This window comes from Sceloporus undulatus, chromosome 1, assembly GCF_019175285.1.
Source record: "Sceloporus undulatus isolate JIND9_A2432 ecotype Alabama chromosome 1, SceUnd_v1.1, whole genome shotgun sequence".
NCBI classification, from domain to species: Eukaryota; Metazoa; Chordata; class Lepidosauria; order Squamata; family Phrynosomatidae; genus Sceloporus; species Sceloporus undulatus.
Window position 1 is genome coordinate 221,081,213 of NC_056522.1, and position 22,253 is coordinate 221,103,465.

The window sequence follows — 22,253 nt, forward strand, 5'->3', positions numbered from 1 at the left end:
AATGCCTTCCCCTGAGGCTGAGAGAGTGTGACTTGCCCAACGTCACCCAGTGGGTTTCATGGCCAAGCTGGGAATCAAACCCTGGACTCCAGTTACAGTCCAGCAGTCGAACCACTAGGCCACACTGGCTCTCACAAAATGGGCATAGCATCTCTAAAACAACAGTGGTAAAACAAAGTAAGCAAAAATATGTCTATCAAAGGGGGGGGGGAACCCTTTCTTCCCCAAGCAACTCCTTGATCAAATATACTAAATAAGAACCAAATCAAAGCCTATTAGCAATCCAGGGCTTATTCTGTAGAAATTCATATGTGGATGTTTTCACTGAAAACAGCTTTTTCTGCATAGGAAACAGCATTTTCTGTGGAGAAAATAATATTTGTCAACAGAAATATTTCTGTATATTTCTCAATACTTCTACACAGAAATAGTATTCACTGCATACAAGGTGCTGTTTCCTGAGCAGAAAATGTTGTTTTCCACACAAATCAACCATGTGTTAATTTTGCATAAAATAAACCCCAGATTGTGACCTTTTTAATACAGAAAACAGAATTTTCTGTGCAGGAAGTAATATTCCTGTGTATAAATATCATTTTCCCCATGAAAAAATGCCGCTTCCTGCATAGAAAATGCTGTTTTCTGTGCAGAAACAACAATGTGTGAATTTTGCGCAGAATAAATCCCAAACCGCAGAAATTCTTGTCAGCCGGGTTCTTCTCATCAGGGTTTGTCAACATTAAAAAAAATATTTTTTACCATTCTATAAATATGCTTAAATATTATTTCCATCCCTATTTAGGAATAATATTTTCTTGTTATTTTTACAATAGCTTTTAAAGGGCACGCTGAGAGGTATTTCTAACATAAATTTTTCAAGTTTTAAGTCATGCACTTCTTTACACCCTCCTCCTCTCTAGTAAAATCAATGGTAGCAAATTACTTTCTTGGCCTTTGCAGCAAGTTACCCAATAAACTACAGTCTCCTGTCCAAGTCTGCGGACTTGAGATCTGCAGACTTGAAAATCTGTGGAGGGGTGACCACCATTAACTTCAATGAGCATGCACCCTATTGAAGCCTATGAAGCTTGAATATACATGAATTTTTGAATTCACGGGGGGGGGGGGGGGCGGGAACAGATCCCCCGTGAGCTCCATGGGGCAAATGTACTTTTAAAAATACCCACTTTGATCTGATAAAAATGAAATAATAAGATGGATCAGAGCATAAGAACAGTGGGGCTGGCAGAAACAGCAGTGCCTCCTATTTCATCTCCTCCTATATCTTCTTTGAAAATAATGAAGATAATGAATTTTTATGATATGATAGGTGGGTTGAAGAGTCTAAAATAGAAGAAAGAAATGGAAAGAAAACTAAGCACATCCGGTCTAGGATTGACACTCATGTTTGTCCTTCTTGAAGAGTTTAAAGGAAACAAAGTGGAGAGGCAAAGCCTCTCCATGATCCCTTGCCAGTCATACTAGATTCCTCCCTCCATCTTTGCTGTACCCCCTCCCCCAAACCATCACTGCAGTCAAGAATGGCAACTTTCAGTTGGTGCAATAAAACAAATGATGATGGACCTTCTCCATCGCTGGAGTGAAAGTTCTACCACCAAAAGTACAAGTCGATAAAATCTAATAGCCCCTCCATCAATATTTAGGATTGCTCTTCTACAAAAAACAGACGTGTGTTTATTTGTTCTTTTAATTCAATTTGATTCAATTTTTAAAAATTTATATCCACCATTCCTCCAATATGAAACCCCAGGCAGCTTACTTTAAGAGGTTAGCAGTAAACATTATTTACTCCATCTTTTATTCTCCTTCTCTTGCTTTTTCCTCTGAATTTACAATCTAAGGATTCTAAAAAGCCAGACAGAAATTAAGGAAACGTGAAAGTTGTAGTGATGAAGATGTTCACTCTTTTCTCTGTCCTGAACTTACTACAGTTCAACTTCACTGAATGCAAGAGAATGAGAACAAAAGTTGTCTTTCATTACTTAGAAAAAGGATGGCTATGATGGGGCATGGATACAAGTTCTTTAATTTATGTAGGACATACAGAACATAACTCAAGAGAGATTTCCTTTTCATCTCATAATACTAGAATAGTGGTGGGCAATGTGTATTCTTCCAGACATTGTTGGACTGCAGCTCCCATCAGCCCTAGCCAGCATAACCAATGGCCAAGAATAATTGGAGCTGCAGTCCAATACCATATAAAGGACCACACATTTCCTATCCCTGTATTACAAAATGGGATACTCATCCAATAAAAATGACTAGTAGAATTCTCAGGAGAGACATGCTGAATTATTTAACATCTTACAATTCAAGTGTAGAATTCACTACTACTCAAAGTGTTGGCGGCTAGTAACTTGGGTAGATTTTAAAAGGGAGACTTGTGAAAAAATGTTGCAGTGTGATGTGCCTCTGTTCTGGCCCAATACATTTATGTATCCATGTTCTTTCTGTGATATCCCCCCCACCAAATGCATGCATACATACATACATACCACATGTTGGTGCCATTAAACATCTTCACTACAATGTTTACATTATTAGTTTAATAAAGTTTACTAAACCAAAGCTGAAAACCCTGATTGTTCAAGTCTGCGATAGCTTCCTCTTGTGTGGGGGTCAGTGGCTTCACTAGGGGACTGCGTTAGTGCAGACTGCACTGGGTGACACCCCAGAGGGTAGGTGGGCATCTGCCTTCCAGGTCCCGTGCGGTCATGGCCATGTGGTACTCGGAAGACCGGGGGGGGGGGGGGGAGAAGGCTGCCTTCTGGATCATGCTTGGCCATGGCCAGGTGGGACTCTGAAGATTGGAGGGGTGGTGGCTGCCTTCCGGGTGCCACATGGCCATGGCGATACAGGATTCAGAAGTCTGGAGTGGGGGCTGCTGAGAGGGCTGAGTGTAGCCTCCACCTTGGCACCACTGCACCGTTCTAAGTGACATGTAAATCACTGTTGAATATCCAGTTTGGCTCTTTGACCCTACAAGTCGATGTTCACCTAATTCCTATAGGGACTGAACTGAATGCCCTGAGAGCTAAATGGGTGATGGGAGCCTGCATGAAAGCCCCACTCCTCAAATGTTCCCATGTTCTGAAATGGAGTGTATCCTTCCAGCAGCCCAGAGCTGCTGGATCTTCAAATTCTCAGTCATCTTCTCATTCCTCCCCAGCAGTCCGAGACAGCAGAAGGGTCCCCTCCCAGAGCTTGACAGCTGCTTGGTTGTGGGATGTTTTGGGAAGGAGTACAAAGGAAAGAAAACAGTTCTCTGCACCCCATCCAAAAATGTTGTTGTTGTTGTTGTTGTTGTTGTTGTTGTTGTTTGCCTTCAAGTCATTTCTGACTTATGGCAACCCTAAGGTGAACCTATTACGGGGTTTTCCTGGCAAGATTTCTTCAGAGGAGGTTTGCCATTGCCTTCCCCTGAGAGCATGTGATGTGCCCAAGGTGACTCAGTGGGTTTCATGGCCAATTGAGGAATCAAACCCTAGTCTCACAGAGTCATAGACCAATGTTCAGATCACTACGCCATATTGGCCCTTGTGCATTTAACAGGATGCTAGTCATTACTGGTAACCGTCTCTTACCAGCTTGCCAGTCATGAGAGCCCCATAAACATGTTCAGCAAAATGTAATTACAAAGCCCTCCGCAGGCCTTTGCACCTCATGTGGGGAGGTGTTAAGGGAGTGGTACTCACATGCACATCCATGATTCTGCCACCTATTTAACCTTTCATTCAGACAAACTCTAGTATTTATAACTATTGAGATGGCTTTACAGAGGTCTCATTATAGGATGGGATTTCCATAGCATTGGGTACCATCTAGGAGATGCCCATATTATTTGAAGTGTTCAGGGATATGGACACTCAGCCACATCACTTTCATATGATGTCCACCACTAGTAATGTGTTGAGTTACAGCTCAGCAAGAGGCAGAACTGAATTCCTCAGAAGTGGGAGGTTGCTTACATTTTCAGAAAGGTTTTCATCCTTCCTTAGATTTCTGACACCTCACTTTGGCAGTCAGGTATCCTGATCCATCTGAAGGAAAACTATGAAACCAAAGATAATGGATATCTGAGAAAGGTTCCATCCATGTCTTAAATTGGGAAAACAAATTCGTCATTGAGAAGACATTTATGAAGTCACATGCTTACTCTCCATCTTAAACTAGGGATGGATCATCCTGCATCTGTCTTAAAGCATCTTAAAGTATTGTGGTGTCACTCAAATGTATGTCTCATCTCTGAAATTAATTCCAAGCCTTGAGAGCAAGCGGGGAGGTAAGGCACTGTTTTTAAAGCTGATGTCAGGCAGAGGAGGCTATTTACTAGTCAAGTATTATTCAAAACAAACAAACCAAAACCCTGAATATAATTAGACCACTGTGTTGTTGTTTCTAATGCAGCTTGTGTAATGGTAGTCTGTTGTACTCAGGTGAGGTATACTCTCTACCAGGTAAAATCAATGTGCTCAAAACTTTATTGGTGCCCTTTTGCAGCTGGAGAGATGAGGTGAAGAAAAAATGGCTTCCCCAAGACCCATCTGGGAAGTTATGACTCCAGTGTGCATTCAGTTAAGGATTTACTGACTTGCTGCCAACACCACAACAACTCTCAAAGGGAAAAAGAAGAAGATAAAGGTGTGTGTACTTGGTACAACTCTAAGAAAAATGACACAAATAATCACTGAACCACATCAACAGAATGTGGTGGCAATTTCTGGACATTCTCTGGGTGTCCCTTCTCTCTTGATCATTGTGAATCCACCTTGGGGTCCACATTATGGATCTGCATCTTTATACAGGCTATTGAATTTTTACCCTTTCCAGTTTGTATCCAAATCCCTGTCTGTTTGCAAGTTGCAGCTGAGTTATAACAGAAACAGTAGTATACATTGGAACAACTTTGAGAGTGGAATGCCATAGAGTCATGCCACTCAAAATGGTAGTCCATGGACCTGTGCTGGTCCATGAGCCATTGGCCCCTGGTGAATTTCCAAGAAAGAAAGAAAAATGCAGCCAATAGCCACATCAGATAGTTTGAGAAGCACTACCCTAGAGCACCAGTTCAGAACTTGGCATTCTTCCCCATTGGACTTCAGTGTCCAGTGTCCAACCAATATGTTCAATGGTAAGATATTCTGGGAGCTGTAGCTGAACAATATCTGGGTATCCACAGTTTAGGCGCCACTGTCCTAGATGACTGATGGAAAAATAAAATTAAAAAACTGGTTCATTAAGTGTGTCTTTAAAATTCCTTCCTGGAATTTTTAGCCCCGATCTTACCCATGATGAGTTTATAGGTAGGTGATTGCTAAATTGTACAAGTCAGCTTCATGCACAGGGAGCCAAGTAGCCAGGGACCACATATTTGACAACCTGAATCTGACATTCCTTCTGGGATGCCACAGATGAGAGCAAGAACTCAGCTGTACTTTGGATCTGCACTCTATGTTCCTATTTTAGTTCCCTCCAAGATGTAACACAACTTGAATGGCTGAAAGGAGAACAATGTACCAAGTACCCTATTCCTGACTGGCTAATCCTTTTAATCCACCACATGCCAGACATCAGATATGTACCAGACAGAGCAGTGAAGCCACAGTGCTCTGTAGTTCAAGAATGTGCCTATCCCACTCTTCCAGCTTTGCGATATCATTCAGAATTTATTCCTACACATCATGCCGGGATATAAAAATTAAATATTTCACAAAGAGATGACAATTTCATTGAGATGATGCTCTTGCTATGTTTTGATTTGGGACAGAAACCAAACAAATGAGCTGTGTATGCGGCTTAACTTTTCTTTGTGGGGCTGCTGAACAGGTGGTCTTCCAGAGGGTCACCATGTATATTTAGTATCTGAAACTTGATCAAGGCCCAATCTGATTGGCTCCCACAACCACATGATAATTTAGGAGCTGGTGCATCAGGCTAACGTTGCTTTTGCCCAGCGTTTCTCAGGAGGAAGGACAGTTGGAGAGGCTTTGCTGCTAAGGAAATTTATTTAAAGATCGCTGGTAAGCCCATAGTTGGTTTTGCTTTTCAATTTTGCTTGAGTTTTTTTTTCTCCTGTAGAACTGATATTTGCCAAATTGGTAGATTTTTTATCTTCTTGAAAGGCTTTCTGGTCTGTTGGACCTTTATCAGATCAGTGTCCATGCATTTTGTACTTTCTCTCTCACAATGCTTGCTTAATCTGATTCAATGGCAGAAGGTAGTGATGAATTTGGCAGTTAAAGAAGTGAAGAGCTGATGGGTCAAACAGTAGAGTACATAGATCAGCTGTCTTCTTGCCTGAGTAGATCCTATTGTTTCTTTTTTCGAAAACCTTCTTCTAACCTTGGCCAGTTTTATATTTTTAATCTTATTTTATTTTACCTCGACTGAACAAGACTGGCTTTAGGAAGAGACACTGCGCCTAAATTTAACCCACCGTATTGGACTGCTACTTGCCTCAGAAGGAATTGCAGTTTAGCTAGCTAAACAAAACCAGCCAATCGCACCCGAAGTATTAGCTTACAGAGCAAATATCTCTGAACGAGGAAGCAGCTGTTGCGAACCTTCATCCCCACGGCTGCATTAGAAATAGAGGCTGCAGTCCCTTGTGGCCAGCCCTGACTGTTTCAGGGCTGGTTGACAAAATCATTCCAATGAATTAATTAATTCATTTTGTTTATATACTGTAGCTACAAGTGTTCTGATATTTTTTAGGTTTGAAGAAAACATAAAGAAAAAGAACCACAGAAGCAAACAAAGGGAGCATCTATAAAGTCCAATGGTGGGAAGAGACACGTTAACTTCATTCACTTGAGGTTATTTGAAATTCTTTGTTTAAGATTTACATATGTGGTTTTAGTTACAACAGCCTTCCAAATGAGATCATCAAGTTTTCATTTCAATTAAAAAAAGAAATTAGACCATTGAGTCCAATAGGTAGTCCCAAGAGGACGAGACTCACTGAATTAACAGAACGTAATAAGTATTGACCATTCAAGAATTGATTTGGTGAATTTGCTGTAGCTGGTTTTGAGCAATTGGAATTAGGCCATAGACTTTAGAAATTGCTCAGTAGCAAAGATTTTTGGAGTGGTGAACAGCAAAAAAACAACATCTCCAGAACATTGCTTGCTGACATTTTAAAAGATTAGAGCTAATTATGAATACCACAGAATCTGCACAGCTCTGGAAGCCTAAAGGAATGTAACAGTGAAAGGTTGATGCTGCACCATGGTCCAGAGAATGTGAAAGATGAATGTCATGATCTAATATACAATAACAAGGGTAGCTAAAGTAATAAAAATACATATTAAAAATTAAAAACAAATTAAAAGAAGGTATGATGAAAGTATGAAGCTAATGTCCTGACAATTACAATTTATTTCCTTTCATTTCTAGCCTGTCTTTCTCCTGACAAGGGACCAAAGGCCACTTGCAACAATATTAAAAACAGCATACAGTGCTCCCTCGGGTTACGAAATTAATTCGTTCCGCGGCTAATTTCGTAACCCGAAAAACCTTCGTAAGCCGAATTGCCATAGGCGCTAATGGGAAAAAAAGCCGCGGCTCTGCCGCGGCTCCATTTAAAACAGCGCCGGCGTTTTTTCGTAACCCGAAAAAACGTTCGTAACCCGAAACAATAAATCCCTATGGGATTTATTCGTATCCCGAAAAATTCGTAAGCTGGGTAATTCGTATCCCGAGGTACCACTGTACTATTCAAATGTTTAATTTAAAACAACAGGAATAAACTCTTCCAGAACACAGCCACATAGCCTGAAAAACCCACAAAAAAACTATGGATGCACGCCATGAAAGCCTTTGACTTCATACTTTAATTTAAAAGTTTAATTTAAACTCAAATCATTAGGCTATCATGTTAAAATGCCTATAATTTAAAACTGTATAAAATCCTTTAAAAGACGTAACAATAATTGCAGCACAATAAAGATGCAGCGCACACACACACACACACACACACACACACACACACACACAATTTAAATCTGGTAGTCTAGAGTATGAGATGTAGCTTTAAAGGAGAAAAATCTCCATTTTATATAAAATCTAAGGCTAATATCAATTAAATCTCCACACTTCAGAATAAATGGTTTTCTTTTATTTGATCACTTTTTGTTTGTTTCAGAAAGAGCTGTTTAGTTTTATGATTTGGAAGCACAGTTTTGAAATGGGGAAATTATTATTATTATTATTTTGGGGGGTAGCAATATTGTCCCACTATATCCTTTGATGGGCTATAATTAACATTTTCTTTGTGCCATTCCTTAACATTGCCCAGATGCATGCTATGACAACTTTGAGTACTAAGAGCTTGATAGCAAGCTCATCCTGATGCTCTTTTTTGCCTCTTTTGTGGCCAGTGAGTAGGTGAGAGGCAGTCTGCAAAGATGGCAGAAGAAGAAGAATATGAGGAGGTGGTGGAGGTAAGATCCAGATGTTCAATTTACTGCTTTTTTTGTCTTGAGAACTGTGGATATGTTATTTAGAAGAAACATTAGCAAATAATTGAAAAGGAATTTGACATTCTGGTTTCTCATATGCAAGCGTTTCTCAATTTGATGCCCCATCTGGGCAGTTATAGTTCCAGTTCCAGGAAAAGAGCAGGATACAAATAAATATAAGAATAATATAAGAATAGTAACAGATGTCACCTTTATGACTGTTCTCCTGCAGCTGTTTGGATGTGAAATCTCAGTAAACCGAGTTGTCAGAAGTACGTGGCAATGACTATGGCAATTATGTCAGTCTTTCTTCCCTAGAATTGAAGGGGGGAAAAGAGGGGAAAAGTTTGTCAAATATCAAAATCTGCATATTGGGATTCAGCACCTCTGGGAAAAGAAATAACTGTGTTTTCAATGGTGATAGGTGCTTGTGGAGCAATTCCAAACAAACTGACAAAACATCTGAATGAAATTACCATAGACAAGATCACAACAATTACAAAATGTGACACTGCTCAGAAAATGTCACATTACCCAACAGTATCTCATCAGTTCCTTTACAGAATCTGAATAGCCGATTGTCTAAAATTCCGATCAGTAACACTCTGTGGACTGTGAAACTGAGATTATACTGTGTGTGTGTGTGTGTGTGTGTGTGTGTGTGTGTGTGTGTGTGTATATATGTGTATATATATATATATATATATATATATATATATATATATATATATATATGTCCCAAATGGACATTAATGTCCCAAATGGACATTAAGGTCAATACTGCCTTTATTTTGGGGAATGCAGCTTCATCCATAAAGGACAGAACTATAGCTATTTGCCAAGGGGTTCCTAGATCTTTATGAATATTTTATCAGTTCCTGATCACCCAAGGAAGCCTTGAGGTTCACACAACACATTTAATGCTCAGGTCTGATGTGACCAGGAAAACCCAAAGAGCTACCGCCAGTTAGTGTAGAGCTGTCAACCAATATTCTGATTTGGTATAAGACTTCCTATTTGAACTTGATTCAGTGTTATTTCAAGGTATATGAGCATGGCCACTACTTATCTGTTGTCTCAGGACACCTTTAACCAACTTGCATGGGCAGCTTGTACTTGGCTTGCAGTTGCCTGTGCTTCTCAGTGTTATATATTGGCAATCGTGACCTAAATGTGCGACTGGATTTGTTTTAGAATACTTTCACAGTCCCAGGCATTGTTATTCAATTCTATTGGAGTGCAAAGTATTATCAGTTGCAGGGGTAGGGAACATGTGGTCTTCCAGAGATTGCAGTACAGTTCTTATGATCCCAGCCATCATGGCCTATCATCAGGGATGACGCAAATTGTATTTTCTCGAAGGCCTTAGGTTCTTCACGCCTGATGTTGCAACCATCAGGAGATATTTTCCTAAATATTTGCTATTATTTTAATGGCAGGAACTATCATATTTTTACGTACTCATATCCACCATGCATCATGTTTGTCTGGTATTCATTGCCATTCTCTTTTCACTGTCTGTTTTCCATTGTTTTACACTGCATAGTGTTGTTTTTTAAATTCACTTTTACTAGTACTTTCTGGAATTATTTCTCCAGACATCTGTCATCTTCCCCCCTCCATTGTAGGATTGACTTGGTCCTAAGAAGCACCTGGTTGGATCCTGAGAAAAAGAGAATTTTGGTCCAAAGGGTTGAGGTTAGATATACCTTCTACCAGTCTGAGGACAAATTTTGGTACACCCTGGGCTGCCCCACACTTGGAAGTGCTTTAATTTTTGTAAAACCAAAAAAATCACCACTCTGGGAAACCTTAGGAGCAAAAGACAACCGTTGTTGCTTGAAGGGGGTTCTCTGTGCAAGGGTTCAAGGGCCTGTGGAATAAAAAGTTAAGAACAAAGTGGCAACAATTGCACCTGGTATTAGTTTTAAGCTACTTGGCACTTTCTGTAAAAAGTAGAAATAGCTCTAGATGTCATTCCTCCTTGCCAGTCATACATTGCTCTCATGTTTTAACTGTAGGAAACAGATTTATGTTCAGATTCAAATCTCTGTATTGCTGAGTGGAGGTTTCCTTTAACATAAGAAGCCAAAATAGTGTTTAAAAGGTCTTTTAAAAATAGCCTGGATGCTTCATTTAGGACATCTGCTTATTTGGATCTACACAGAATATTATAGGTCAAAGGTACAAAAACTTTTATTTTCTTGATATGATAGTCACAATGTCAACTTGTGGTTGGTTAGTGAGCCTCTATGAACATCAGTGAACTCCTACATGCAAAGCTCTTTTCCATCTATTCATTTACATTTCCTTTTTACTCTCCTTTGAGCTGACACACTTGTAGACACATATCTTCCATTTGTGTGAGAGGGTGCTGAAAAGTTCTTGACCAAGAAGGGAATAATCTTGAGCCATGAAACGTACCTGATATTCACCTTGAAGGCTGATGCACTTGGCACATCATTTCTCAAGTTTCTTAACCCTTCAAACAAAAATTTTCTGGTGTTTGGTCACAGAAATACTGCTCTGCTGCTGCTATCACCTCTGAATCATTTGAAATTGCCTTCCTTTCAAACTTTTTTAAAGGCGTGGAAACAGGAAATATTCAGATGGAGCAAGATCTGATGAGTAGGGCAAATGGTCTATCCATTCAAACACCATTTTTTTTCAAAACATCCATCATTTTGCCAGCCCTGTGAGTAGGTGCATTGTCCTGCAAAAAGAGAACAACTTTCCACAGCTTCCCTCAAGTTTTCCTTCAATGCCTCTTTTAATTGGCACAGCAAGTTACAGTAATATTCTGCAGTAACTACTTGGCCTCCTGAAGATACTCTTCAAAATACCTTCCTTGTACCAAAAAACTGTGGCCATGGCCTTTCCTGCCAACCTTTCAATCTTGAATTTTTGGGGCCGTGGAGAACCCAAGTGCCACCACTGCAAGGACTGTTGTTTGGTCTTCAGATCATAGTGATGTTACCATGTTTCATCAACAGTGATGAGTCGGTCAAAAAAATTATCGCTAGATAGCTCAAAATGCTGCGAAGTCAACTTGGAGGGGGTCTACTGGTTTCGTTTCTAGTCAGCATTCAAATATTTTGGCACCCACATGGCTGACAGCTAATTCCTCATGAATTATAAACCCAGGATCTCTCTAGTGACTCAGGAATTGTTTTAGCTGAGATTCATCATTCTGCCAAAATCAGGTCATGAACACAGTCCATAATTTCAGGAGTTAACACCGTTGAAGGCCTCACAGATCTTGCTAAATGTTCAGTTTCTAAAGCTCTATGCTGAAAATTGGCACACTACTTCTTCACAGTTGAGTATGAGCACTTGTCTGTCAATGTTTGCATTGTACACTCATGGATTTCCTTTGGAGTTTTCTTCTGCAGGAACAGAAACTGCATGACAGCCTAGAACTTGAAAACTGCACACTTTTCATTGACATGGTTCTATCAATGATCTGAAAACAAATTCAGAAATTAGAGCTATGGTCCTGCAAATTGGCAATTTGCAATACAAAAGAACACTCTTTCAAGTTACAGTGACAAAAATATACTCAGATTTTGGGAAGTAGGTCAGTACCCCCTCATACTTACTAAGTCCAGTGATAAACAAGTGACCAACCCCCCTCAAAAACAAAACAAAACAAGCAAAAAACAAAATTCAGAAGGAGAAATCTCCCCTGCAGTTCTTCTCATCCAGCCACCTACTGCCTTGTATAACTGGTATTAGCAATTTCTTGAATAAAATTGTTGATGGGGACATTCATCAGGCACTGATCTGGGTAATAATGAGGTCTGCCTTAGGCTGTTCATTTTCATCAGAGATGGGCTTTGGTAATGTGATCCATAGGAATGGGTCAGAACTGATTAATGTGTTTGAAATTTTTCTAACTTTCTTATATATCCAATTGAATTAGACAACAGCACATTCTATAAGTCTTAGAGAGTGTGAGGTTCAGCATGTGGCATGCTGGACTTATCTATGGAAAGCTTCGTGTGTAGCTTGGGATTCCTCAAGGAGACCTTGTCCTTATCTGAGCCACCTAGATTCCTGTTCAACTCAAAACAACTGATGGAGAATGGATTTGTCATGCTGCAGTGGTGCAGCCACTGGCCATAACTTCAGTGGAATGTGGAATCAGCAGTCTTTCTTCCATTTAGATAATCCATGTCCTCTTTCCAGCTAACTACAAGGAAACACTCTTTGCAAAGAAGTTGATCAAGCATTTATAAAATGGGTTTTACCCTATTCAGATAGATCAGAAGTCCACTTATTCCATTTACAAAAACTTTTGTAGGGTTTTGGAATCCCAGAGAGCTCTTTCAAGGGCCATTTTCCACATTATATAATTAAAACACTGAAATCCTCAGGTCTTGTAGTGTGTAGTTTGGAGACTGTAGTTTGGTAAGCTACTAGAGGAGTTCTCTGGATGAGAATTCTAAATACCCCTCCCTAAACTGCATATCCCAGGATTCCATAGGATGTTGTCATGGCAATTAAAACGGAATCATAGTGCTATAATAGTGTAGTGTGAAAGGGCCCTTACCCTGTGAAATTGCCATAGTATTATCTGGATCAGAATACTGGCTGAAGTGAATTAAAGGTCAACTATTTGTCTGTTCAAGAAGGAAGGCAGTCTGGATGACAGTAGAAAGGAACATTCGAATCCTACAGATCAGATCAAAATATAAGCCAAAATTACACATTTTTATGTGCTACAATTTCATTCCTAACTTCCACAACAATTAGTATAAATCTTGGCCCCTATACTTGATTCTACCTCTTTGTTGCAGCTTCCCATCAGTAAAATGGGGATAATAAAGGCATAGTGAGGATTAGAAGTTTGAAAAGCGATCATCGTGAGAGCCTGACTTAACTTTCAGTATCATCAGACATGCTCTGCTTTCACAAGAGTAGTTGTGATGTGAAGTAACTGAAATGAATAACTTTAAAGAAATCTTTATAATAATTCTTAATGGATGCTTGGTCTTACAAATGAGTGTAGTCTGACTCTGGAGAAGCTGTCAATGTAAACTCTGTGTATCACTCTAATTTCCCTGGAAATTAATGGAGAGTGCTAGTTACTACAGGTAATGAGTTATTCCCTAATACGTTGCAAATATTTTTTAGGAAAAAACTTTGAATCATTTTAGAGATTAAAGTGGTGTCATCTGGCTCAGATGCCCTATGATAAGAAAGGAAATAGAAATCAGTAGCACAACAAAGCAAATTTAGTACTACTGTTACAGATAAAAATATATTCCATTCCAGCATTTTGGAGGGTTTTTTTGGGAGGGGGGCAGGAGGGGATTCTTTATGCTTGTACAGTTATACTGAATTATATCTACAGGTATTTTACAATGGTCTTACAGCACCTTTGGGATTGTCAAGGAGACAACTGTTTTATTTTCAAAATGTTTTGCAAAAGGTCACAGAAGGTGTTGTCAGAGATCCAAAATTCCATTTGCTACCAGGAATGTTAAAAATTTCCAAACCACTTGAAAGAGATCTGCTATTTGAGGATGCAATAGAGACAGCAAAATAAACCCTCTTTGCTGCCCACATTGCCATGCAATCAAAACAATGATGTGCTCTAACACATGCTATCCTTCAAGTCTTGCACCACTCAGCTCTGTCCATCATACACTACTTCATTGTCCAGAACACTCTCTCATACAAAGGAGGATAACAGCCTCTACAGTTTTGAAGAGAAAACTTGGGTGAGATATCCAACAGCACCTCATCAATACACAAAGAAAAGAAAAATGGAAATACATGTTTGTGTGTAGAGAGAGAAGAACCCATAGATTTTTTAGAGACCTGAGAACACTATTTAGGCTTCATTTCCCTTTCTCTGGAGTACATAATTATTCTTCAGAAGTACTCATCTGTCTGATTAATGTGACATAGAAAAAAAACAAGCTTAAATTGTACTTTTTTGCAATTTAATTTTTAGTAATTTGTTTTATTTATATACCGCTATTCCAAAGATCATAGCGGTGAACAGCAAGTAAGCTAATTTGCCCCCAACAGTCTGGGTACTCATTTTAGCGACCTCGGAAGGATGCAAGCCTGAGTCGAGCTTGGGCCCTTTTGCTGGTCTTGAACTCGCAACCTTGTGGTTTTGAGTGAATGGCTGCAGTACAGGCATTTAACCACTGTGCCACCAGGGCTCCTTTAATATTGATATATTGAGTACAGTATATACAAGAGTTGACCTTTGAATCTCTTTATGAACTGTGTCTTCCATTTCCCAAAACTCCTTTTGCCCATACCACCAGAAAGTGTACGCTTGTTGTTTTTTTAAAAAGCAATTGCATGTAAAGATCCAGGAAAACTGTACAAGTGTGGCAGGAAAACCAGAAGCTTGGACTGGGTCAAGTACAAAATCCCAGACCTAAATGGTTGAATAAAAGGAATTTTGCCTTTGCAGCACTGTATACCTCTGTTGAAGGTGATCTGCACCCCAAACCCTACCGGTGTTTATGGATTGCTCTTTGATGCAGCAGAACAGATGTCTGTAAATATTTATCTGTTTCCACATTAGTGGCAGTCTTTAAGGGTGTTCTTGTACATCATGGAGGACCTATACCATCAGTACATATCTTCAAATCGACTCTCCTGCCCCCTTAAGTCAAAAGGGAAAATGTACTTTGTTATGAACGATCTTGTGGAAAATAATGAGGTCTCTTCTTTGTTTATAGTACTACATTGAAGAAGAGGTCATTGAGGAGGGTGAACCAGGCGAGGTAAAAGCCTCTCTGTTTTGTGCGCATACCTCTTATTTTGTGCATTTTAATGCTTCTTTAGTGAGGTTTTTTTTGGGGGGAGTGTGTACATAATACTGAATAATCTCATAGAATTACTTTAATCCAATAGGACATCAAATCTGATAACAAGATATATGGTTTGTTTTATCCGGATTAGTACACAGTGTTCAAATATGCTTCCCTCCTTTCCTTCCACCAAAGCTTTATGGATGGTATTAATTTGCACTGTATTCTTTTATTCATTCAGTGCCATGTAAAAACTCAAGTTTTTTTTAAAAAAACCTATTTGCTTTTTCTGTGGATAGTCACAGAATTATGCATTATGATTAAATCAGTGACTCATTTTCCATTGACTTGAGTGGCTACAGTTTGCAATGTATTTGCGTGTGTGACTTTATCTCTTGATGCTGATATGTTGATAGTTAGGTTTCTACTGAAAGAAAATGTGAACAGCAGTCCTCTGGGACTTCTAAATGATGAGAGGGACATTTTAAAAAGGGATAGGAATAAAATCCAAGTGAAGATGTGTACAGAAAAACTCCTTGTGCAAACTTTTATGTCCACCGGCACATCAATTCTGTTTCCATTTGTTTGTCTGATGTCATTCATTTTTACCATGCCTTTTCCAATGCCATTTCTCTATCTTTCATTTCTTGTTGATTGGCATAATATACCCATAAAATATTACCTGAACCTGAAATCATGATTTATTCAACCTCTTCAAGTATAAGGCAAACATATCTCAAATGTTTGGTTATGTGAGTATAAGAGAATATAATAGAAATGAGAATATAATCCTTGATAACTCTTCTCCTTAATACTTAAGAGCTAAAGGATGTTGTGATTTATGAATTTGTTTAAAAATTATCTGTTACCTATTTGGAACTAAAACAAAATAGTTTTTTGTGGGTTTTTCGGGCGATGTGGCCAAGTTCTAGAAGAGTTTATTCCTGATGTTTCGTCTGCGTCTCAACAACCAACAGTATATATACTCCACTCTCTTCCATGCCAGCATTCTCTGAAGATGCCAGCCACAGATGCTGGCGAAATGTCAGGAATAAACTCTTCTAGAACATGGCCTCATAGCCTGAAAAACCCACAAAAAACTATGGATGCCAGCCATGAAAGCCTTTGACTTCACATAAGATAAAATATTTACTCATGCTTATGTGTTTTATATTTTGTTTTACCTGTGCTGTGGGTACTTCTGTACCCTGTGATGGATATAACTTTTAGAATAAAAATAAAAAAAATAAATATCTAAACTGATTTATAATAATAATAATAATAATAATAATAATTTGTTTTATTTATATACCGCTATTCCTAAGATTATAGCGGTGAACAGCAAGTAAGCTAATTAGCAAGCTAATGTTGTATTTAATTTCAATCATACTATGTTTAAAATCCATTGTTCATAATATGAGTATCAAAATAATAATCTCAAAATGGGCTTTACTATATGGGCATCACTTTCAGGTGAGTTGCTTTTATGCTATTTCGGTATCAAGTTGCAAAGTCAGCCTTTGAGCATTAGGAAAACATGACCTGGGCTGCATCTGCACTGCAGAAATAATTCAGTTTGACACCACTTTGACTGTCATGGGTCAATGCTATGGAATTCTGGGGATTGTAATTTGTTGTGGCACCCAAGCTCTCTGAGAGAGAAGGCTAAATGTCTGACAAAACTACAGTTCCCAGACTTCCATAGCATTGAGCCATGGCACTTAAAGTGGTGTTGAACTGGATTATTTCTTCAGTGCAGATGCAGCCTTAGTGGATCATATGACATGTGTAGACACACTGATTACTCTTGCAGAGTAATTCTTTGATCACATAATCTGGTGTAATCTCACTAATTTGAGCAAGATCATGCCAAATTACAACATTGCTGAGAGTATTTCTACCCTTTGAGTCTATCTGATCAGTGATCTGCTATCAAAACTCTTCTTGACGTCAGTGGTAGTTCTCTATGTGGAATGATGGTGTGGCAAACTCTTGTGAAATCCAACCCCACTGATGAATAAAATCAGAATGCTTTATTTAGAAAACAGGCAGCCATTTGAATATCACAGAAACAACTTGGATGATGTGTAGCATATTAATATAGCAAGCACATTCTTCAAATGAAAGGAGAATTTATTGGGCATAGGGAAGGATCATCCAAGGGTGTGCCACATCCCACCCAATACTGAACCAGGACATCATTAAGTCAGGGACTGTTTTATCTCCTCATCATACTGCCCATGAGTCTTTCCTGGCATATTCATATGATAGCTAGAATCCAGATGGTTAGTACTAGGGTTGTCTGAGTGAGAACTGAAGAGGGCTTCTGTGTCTTTATTCATTGTGTAGAACAGGAAATTTCAGCAGATGTTGCTTGTCACTTGGTTGACCAACAGGTAACAGCTGCTGCAATTTCCTCTTCTACACAACCATTAAAAATATAGGAGCCCTCTCTAGTTTTCAGTCTGGAAACCCTAGTGTAGTATTCCCCTGTCCCAACATAGACCAATTGAATCAATTGTTGTATTAACATATAAGCAAATCCCATTGAATCAATTGGCATTTTGATGGCTCCAACAATAGGATATGGAGAAACTTTACATAAGTGTTTGTATGTGCCAAATTTGTATAAATGTATATGCTGATGTATGGCAACCCCATGAATTTCATAGAGTTTTCTTAGGCAAGGAATACTCAAAGGTAGCTTTGTCAGTTCCTTATTCTGAAATGTAGTTTACAGCACCTGTTATTAGTTGGCGGTCCCCGACCAAGTACTAAACAGGGCTGATCCTGCTTAGCTTCCAAGTTCAGACAGGTTCTGGTGCCTTTAGGATATTTATGCTATTGATTAATTAATGTACTTTCAAATTGTCTTCACTAACTAAAGTTTTCTTAATCTGCAAGAAAATACATTAAAATACTATTACAATACAATAAAGCAAAGACAGAACAAACAGAATCTAAAGCCAAGATAAAACTGGCAGAGTAAAAAAAAAAAAAATCAGCATATACATAGTGGTTAGTATTGCCAGGGTGGTGATGACAGTGGCAGCTGGAGATTGCTATATTCTTTAACAGGAAGTCCTAGATGCCAATACCTTCTGAACAAAAGTATTGGCATCTAGGAGGAAGGGATTTTTGAGAAGGCATATGCATCCCAAACTAGGTATACAAGAGCTACCAGGAAATGAAGAGGAGGTCATGCTTCTAACCCACAGTGCTAATGTGGAAATGAAAACCCATAACATTTTCTCACATTCTTAGATAATTACTGAGATCACCGAAACAACATACACCACAGGATCTGCTCCGTATACAGTAACCACAAAGCGAACATCGGACACCTCTAAGCATGTTTCAGAAACCCCAGACACAAGTCACAAGCCCAGAAAAAAAGTTGTACGGACAAAAGTGGACACATCTAAGTTCCTGACACCTTATCTGGATCACAGTGCAAAAATGCAAAAGCTCTTTAGTGAAGTAAGTAATTTGTAGTCTCTTAAATTCAACTTTTATGACTAAGTTATCAGTTTTAGAAATTTGATCTCTGTGTCATAGTTTGAATTTTGTTGAGTTTCTAATGTCTCTGTTTAATATAATTTAGAAATACATAGGCCTATCTATCTATCTTTCTTGTAGGTATTTATTTCTCATTTTAGCTATAGCAAAGATTTGTAATTCTTCATCTACTACAAGACACGTGGGAGAAAGAAGGAGGCCACTCCTCAGAGCTAGTCTATTAGAACATGCACCCTTCAGAGCCCATGCGGAGCATCTTAGGGCAAGTTTACATTAAAGTTACCCCAAATTCCCCCAGTTACCTGTGCATTCCAGAGTGATGCCAGGAAGCTGTTTACACAAGGTGCCACAGTGCCTATCGGCACTGTTGCTACTGGCACAAGTTGCTCCCTCTGAGATAAAAAAAAATGAGGTGTCCAGAATTGATCATATTGCTGGGCACCTTGTTGTAACCTCAGAGGGAGCAATATGCACCAGTGGCTTTGGTGGTGGGTGACACAGTAGGATGCTGTGTAAACAGCTGTCCAGTGTCTGAAGTGCTTCAGATTTTCCTGGAAGATCGGGAGCAAAAGGTATGTTTTTAAAAACTGGCTTAAGGAAGGGTTGGATGGATTTGGGTCAGAACTGGCTTTCCCATGTGAAGACAGTCCATATCCAAATAATGGCTTTGGCCCTGTATTGTCTGGACAGGGTGATGTCAGGGTGGGGGAAAAGCCAGTTTTAATGGCCTTGAAAACAGCAATAGCATACACCCCTTAATAGTGAACCCCGCACTCTAAACGGTTAACAATATGTAAGCCAATTGCCCCCAACAAGCTGGATACTCATTTCACCAACCTGCAAAAGGATAGGCTGAGTCAACCTTGGAGGCCTGGGATCGAGCTCACAACCTTGTGGTTGCAGTACTGTCCTTTAACCACTGCACCACCAGATTCATTTCAGATAATATTTTGTGGCACCATCTTTCCCCAGTCAGGACACAGTTCTCCTCGTCTCTTTCACAGCTGAACAGGGCAGTCTAATTCATTTCATACCCACGTCTTTAACACTGCTTCATTCTGGAGATTCCCTTCTCCAATCAGAACATAATGACAATTGTTCTACAGCTCATGCGTCACATGAGTAATGTGTGTTGACTTTAATGTATTCCATCCAAAACTTTAAAAATATGTTTGTTTTGTGACTGTGTAGGAGTTGGAAACCATCTGCATTCCATCTCTTCTTCACTTTGAGAAGGTTGTGCTCCCCAGGGATTTAAATATGGGGAGAGGAAATTGTAAAGCTGCGAAATGAAGGCATTGCCTGTGCAAATAATAATTCTACTTCTCCAAATGAATTTTTCTTTTGTCCCTAAATTCCTAGCATTGCACAAAACTTAAAATGTCAACTGAGCATTAGAGAGTTTCAGCAGTCAAGAAAAGGGACATGGAAAAGTACCACAGGAACATGAAAGCAGCAAATATGAATTCTAAGTGTAAACGATTTTCAGTGTCTCTCTCTCTGCAATGCTAGAAAATGAAGGAAAATTTCATTAGGACAAGCAATGCTCCTATTTTTCCTCCACTGTTGGAGGATCCTTGCTATTTCCACTTCCACTAATCCATTTCTTTTATTTTGTCCCAAAGAGAAGCAAAAGAGAAGAATGAAGGAGAAACAGGGTTGATAGTACTCCCACCACCTAAAAAAATGTCCCTGAACAGGGTGTGTGTATGTGAGACAGAGAAAGGGAGAGAGACAGACAGATGGACAGACAGACTAAGGGAATATTCATAACACAGTTGGAATCTGATATGTGTCATGGAGACCCTGAAAAAATCTAGAACAGAGCTGGAAATCATGCAGCCCCCAGCTGTTGTTGGAGTGCAACTCCCAACACTGGCTAGGGCTCCCTGAGACTTGGAATTCAGCAACATTTGAAGGGCTGTGCAACTCTTACTCCTCTAGAAGGGGGAGGTTTAGACTAGAAATTAAGGGTTAAAGCCAGAGTTGGTCCTATATACAGTTATTATTCACAGCTAGCACAAATCCCTTTGATTTCAATGGCTCAGCTCTGGATAGGACTAGGGCTGGATTTAGCCCTAGTTTTTGATACAGACATGGCACAATTTGGTAAATTTAAGTTGGAGCTGGGGCAAAAAATCAGAAGCTTAGGGGTAGAACCAAACAAAATCTGGAAAGTCTTGGGCAAAGCCTAGCGTAATGTGTTTATTGGATTTTCATATCCAAATTCTGGTTCAAGCCATGTTGCTGCCTAAGACCTCTGCTGCAGCATGTATGTTACCCAAGGCTGGTTAACTTGTTCTTGCTCAAGAAGTGGGAAATCCCAATAATGCCTTCTTTGCAATAATAATACATTAAATTAGTAACATTTTGCTGACCTTTCATGATACTCTCAAATGGGAGAGCTGAAGCCAGATAATGACTGGCAACCCTAACTACAGACTAGATGGGAAAATACTGTTGAGGCCATATAGTATTTTGAGGCATAATAGACGGGTCCCCCCTACCCATTTCCTTGCTTTTTGTGTGTCTTTACAAGGATGTCCTCAGTTGGCCCTCTGTACCCATACCTGTAGATAGAACATGCAAACTGTACTAGAGCAGTGCCTAACTCTCTCCCAGGACTGGTTCTCCCTTAAGGTGAAACAAAGTACCTGTTTCAGATGCCAGATGTTGGGGCGTATGTGGGCAGCATCATCATCAAGTATTTATTTATTTATCATCTTTCTCCCTGCACAGGGTTTCAGAGTGATTTACAACTATTTACAATAAAGTACAACTAAACACTATCAATACAAAAGTTGTACTGGATTTATGTATGCACAGGTACAATAGTTACATTGCTATGCAGTGAATACCAGCTTGATCCCTCTCAGTCTCTACATACCGGGACGTTGCCACAGCAGTCAATAGTAGTCTGTTTCTCTGTCCTTGGGAAGCAGTTGAATGACGTTCTCATCCCTCTCATGAGTGATCTCCAGTGTAATGGGGAGAAGTGGGGGCCCTGTTGCCATTCCTCCTCAGCCAGAGACTGCTCACTTGAAGGCAAGGGGGAATGTCAGTCAGCTGCTTCCCTTTCAACAGGGGAACAGATGCCCACCAATTGCAGTGGCTGTGACCCAGTAAGTGGGGATTGGAGGACTTTCACGGTCCCTATGTAACCTCTAGGGATCATGAATATGTAACAGTCACAAGGCCACTACATTAGGCATTTATAACTGCTATAGAACATTCTCGCCAATTATGCAATTCTTTTTCAAAAACCACACAAGTACAAAACTGTTTAAAAACAAATTTAAAACATAATAAAACACAGACACAATACTCCCCATTACATGCTCCATTTGCTGCAACAAGTTAAAAAAAACAAAGGCCTGCCTAAATAAGGTCTTTGCCTGACAGCAGAAAAAACAACGTGGAGGAAGTCAACCAAACGTTCCAGGGAAAGAAGTTCCACAACTTGGGA

The 22,253-nt window shown here is 39.4% G+C and overlaps 1 protein-coding gene across 24 annotated transcripts in view; it reads left to right on the forward strand.

The window, feature by feature from the left end:
* The first annotated feature begins 5,919 nt into the window (after positions 1-5,919).
* Positions 5,920-22,253, forward strand: part of NEB (nebulin) — a 215,393-nt gene continuing 199,059 nt past the window's right edge. For all 24 annotated transcript variants that reach the window (XM_042478209.1, XM_042478218.1, XM_042478235.1 and 21 more), the window contains exons 1-5: positions 5,920-6,044; positions 6,739-6,839; positions 8,406-8,468; positions 15,197-15,241; positions 18,533-18,748. In XM_042478209.1, the coding sequence (XP_042334143.1) occupies positions 8,433-8,468; positions 15,197-15,241; positions 18,533-18,748 (297 nt within the window). In that variant the 5' untranslated portion in view covers positions 5,920-6,044; positions 6,739-6,839; positions 8,406-8,432. The remainder of the gene's footprint in view (positions 6,045-6,738; positions 6,840-8,405; positions 8,469-15,196; positions 15,242-18,532; positions 18,749-22,253) is intronic.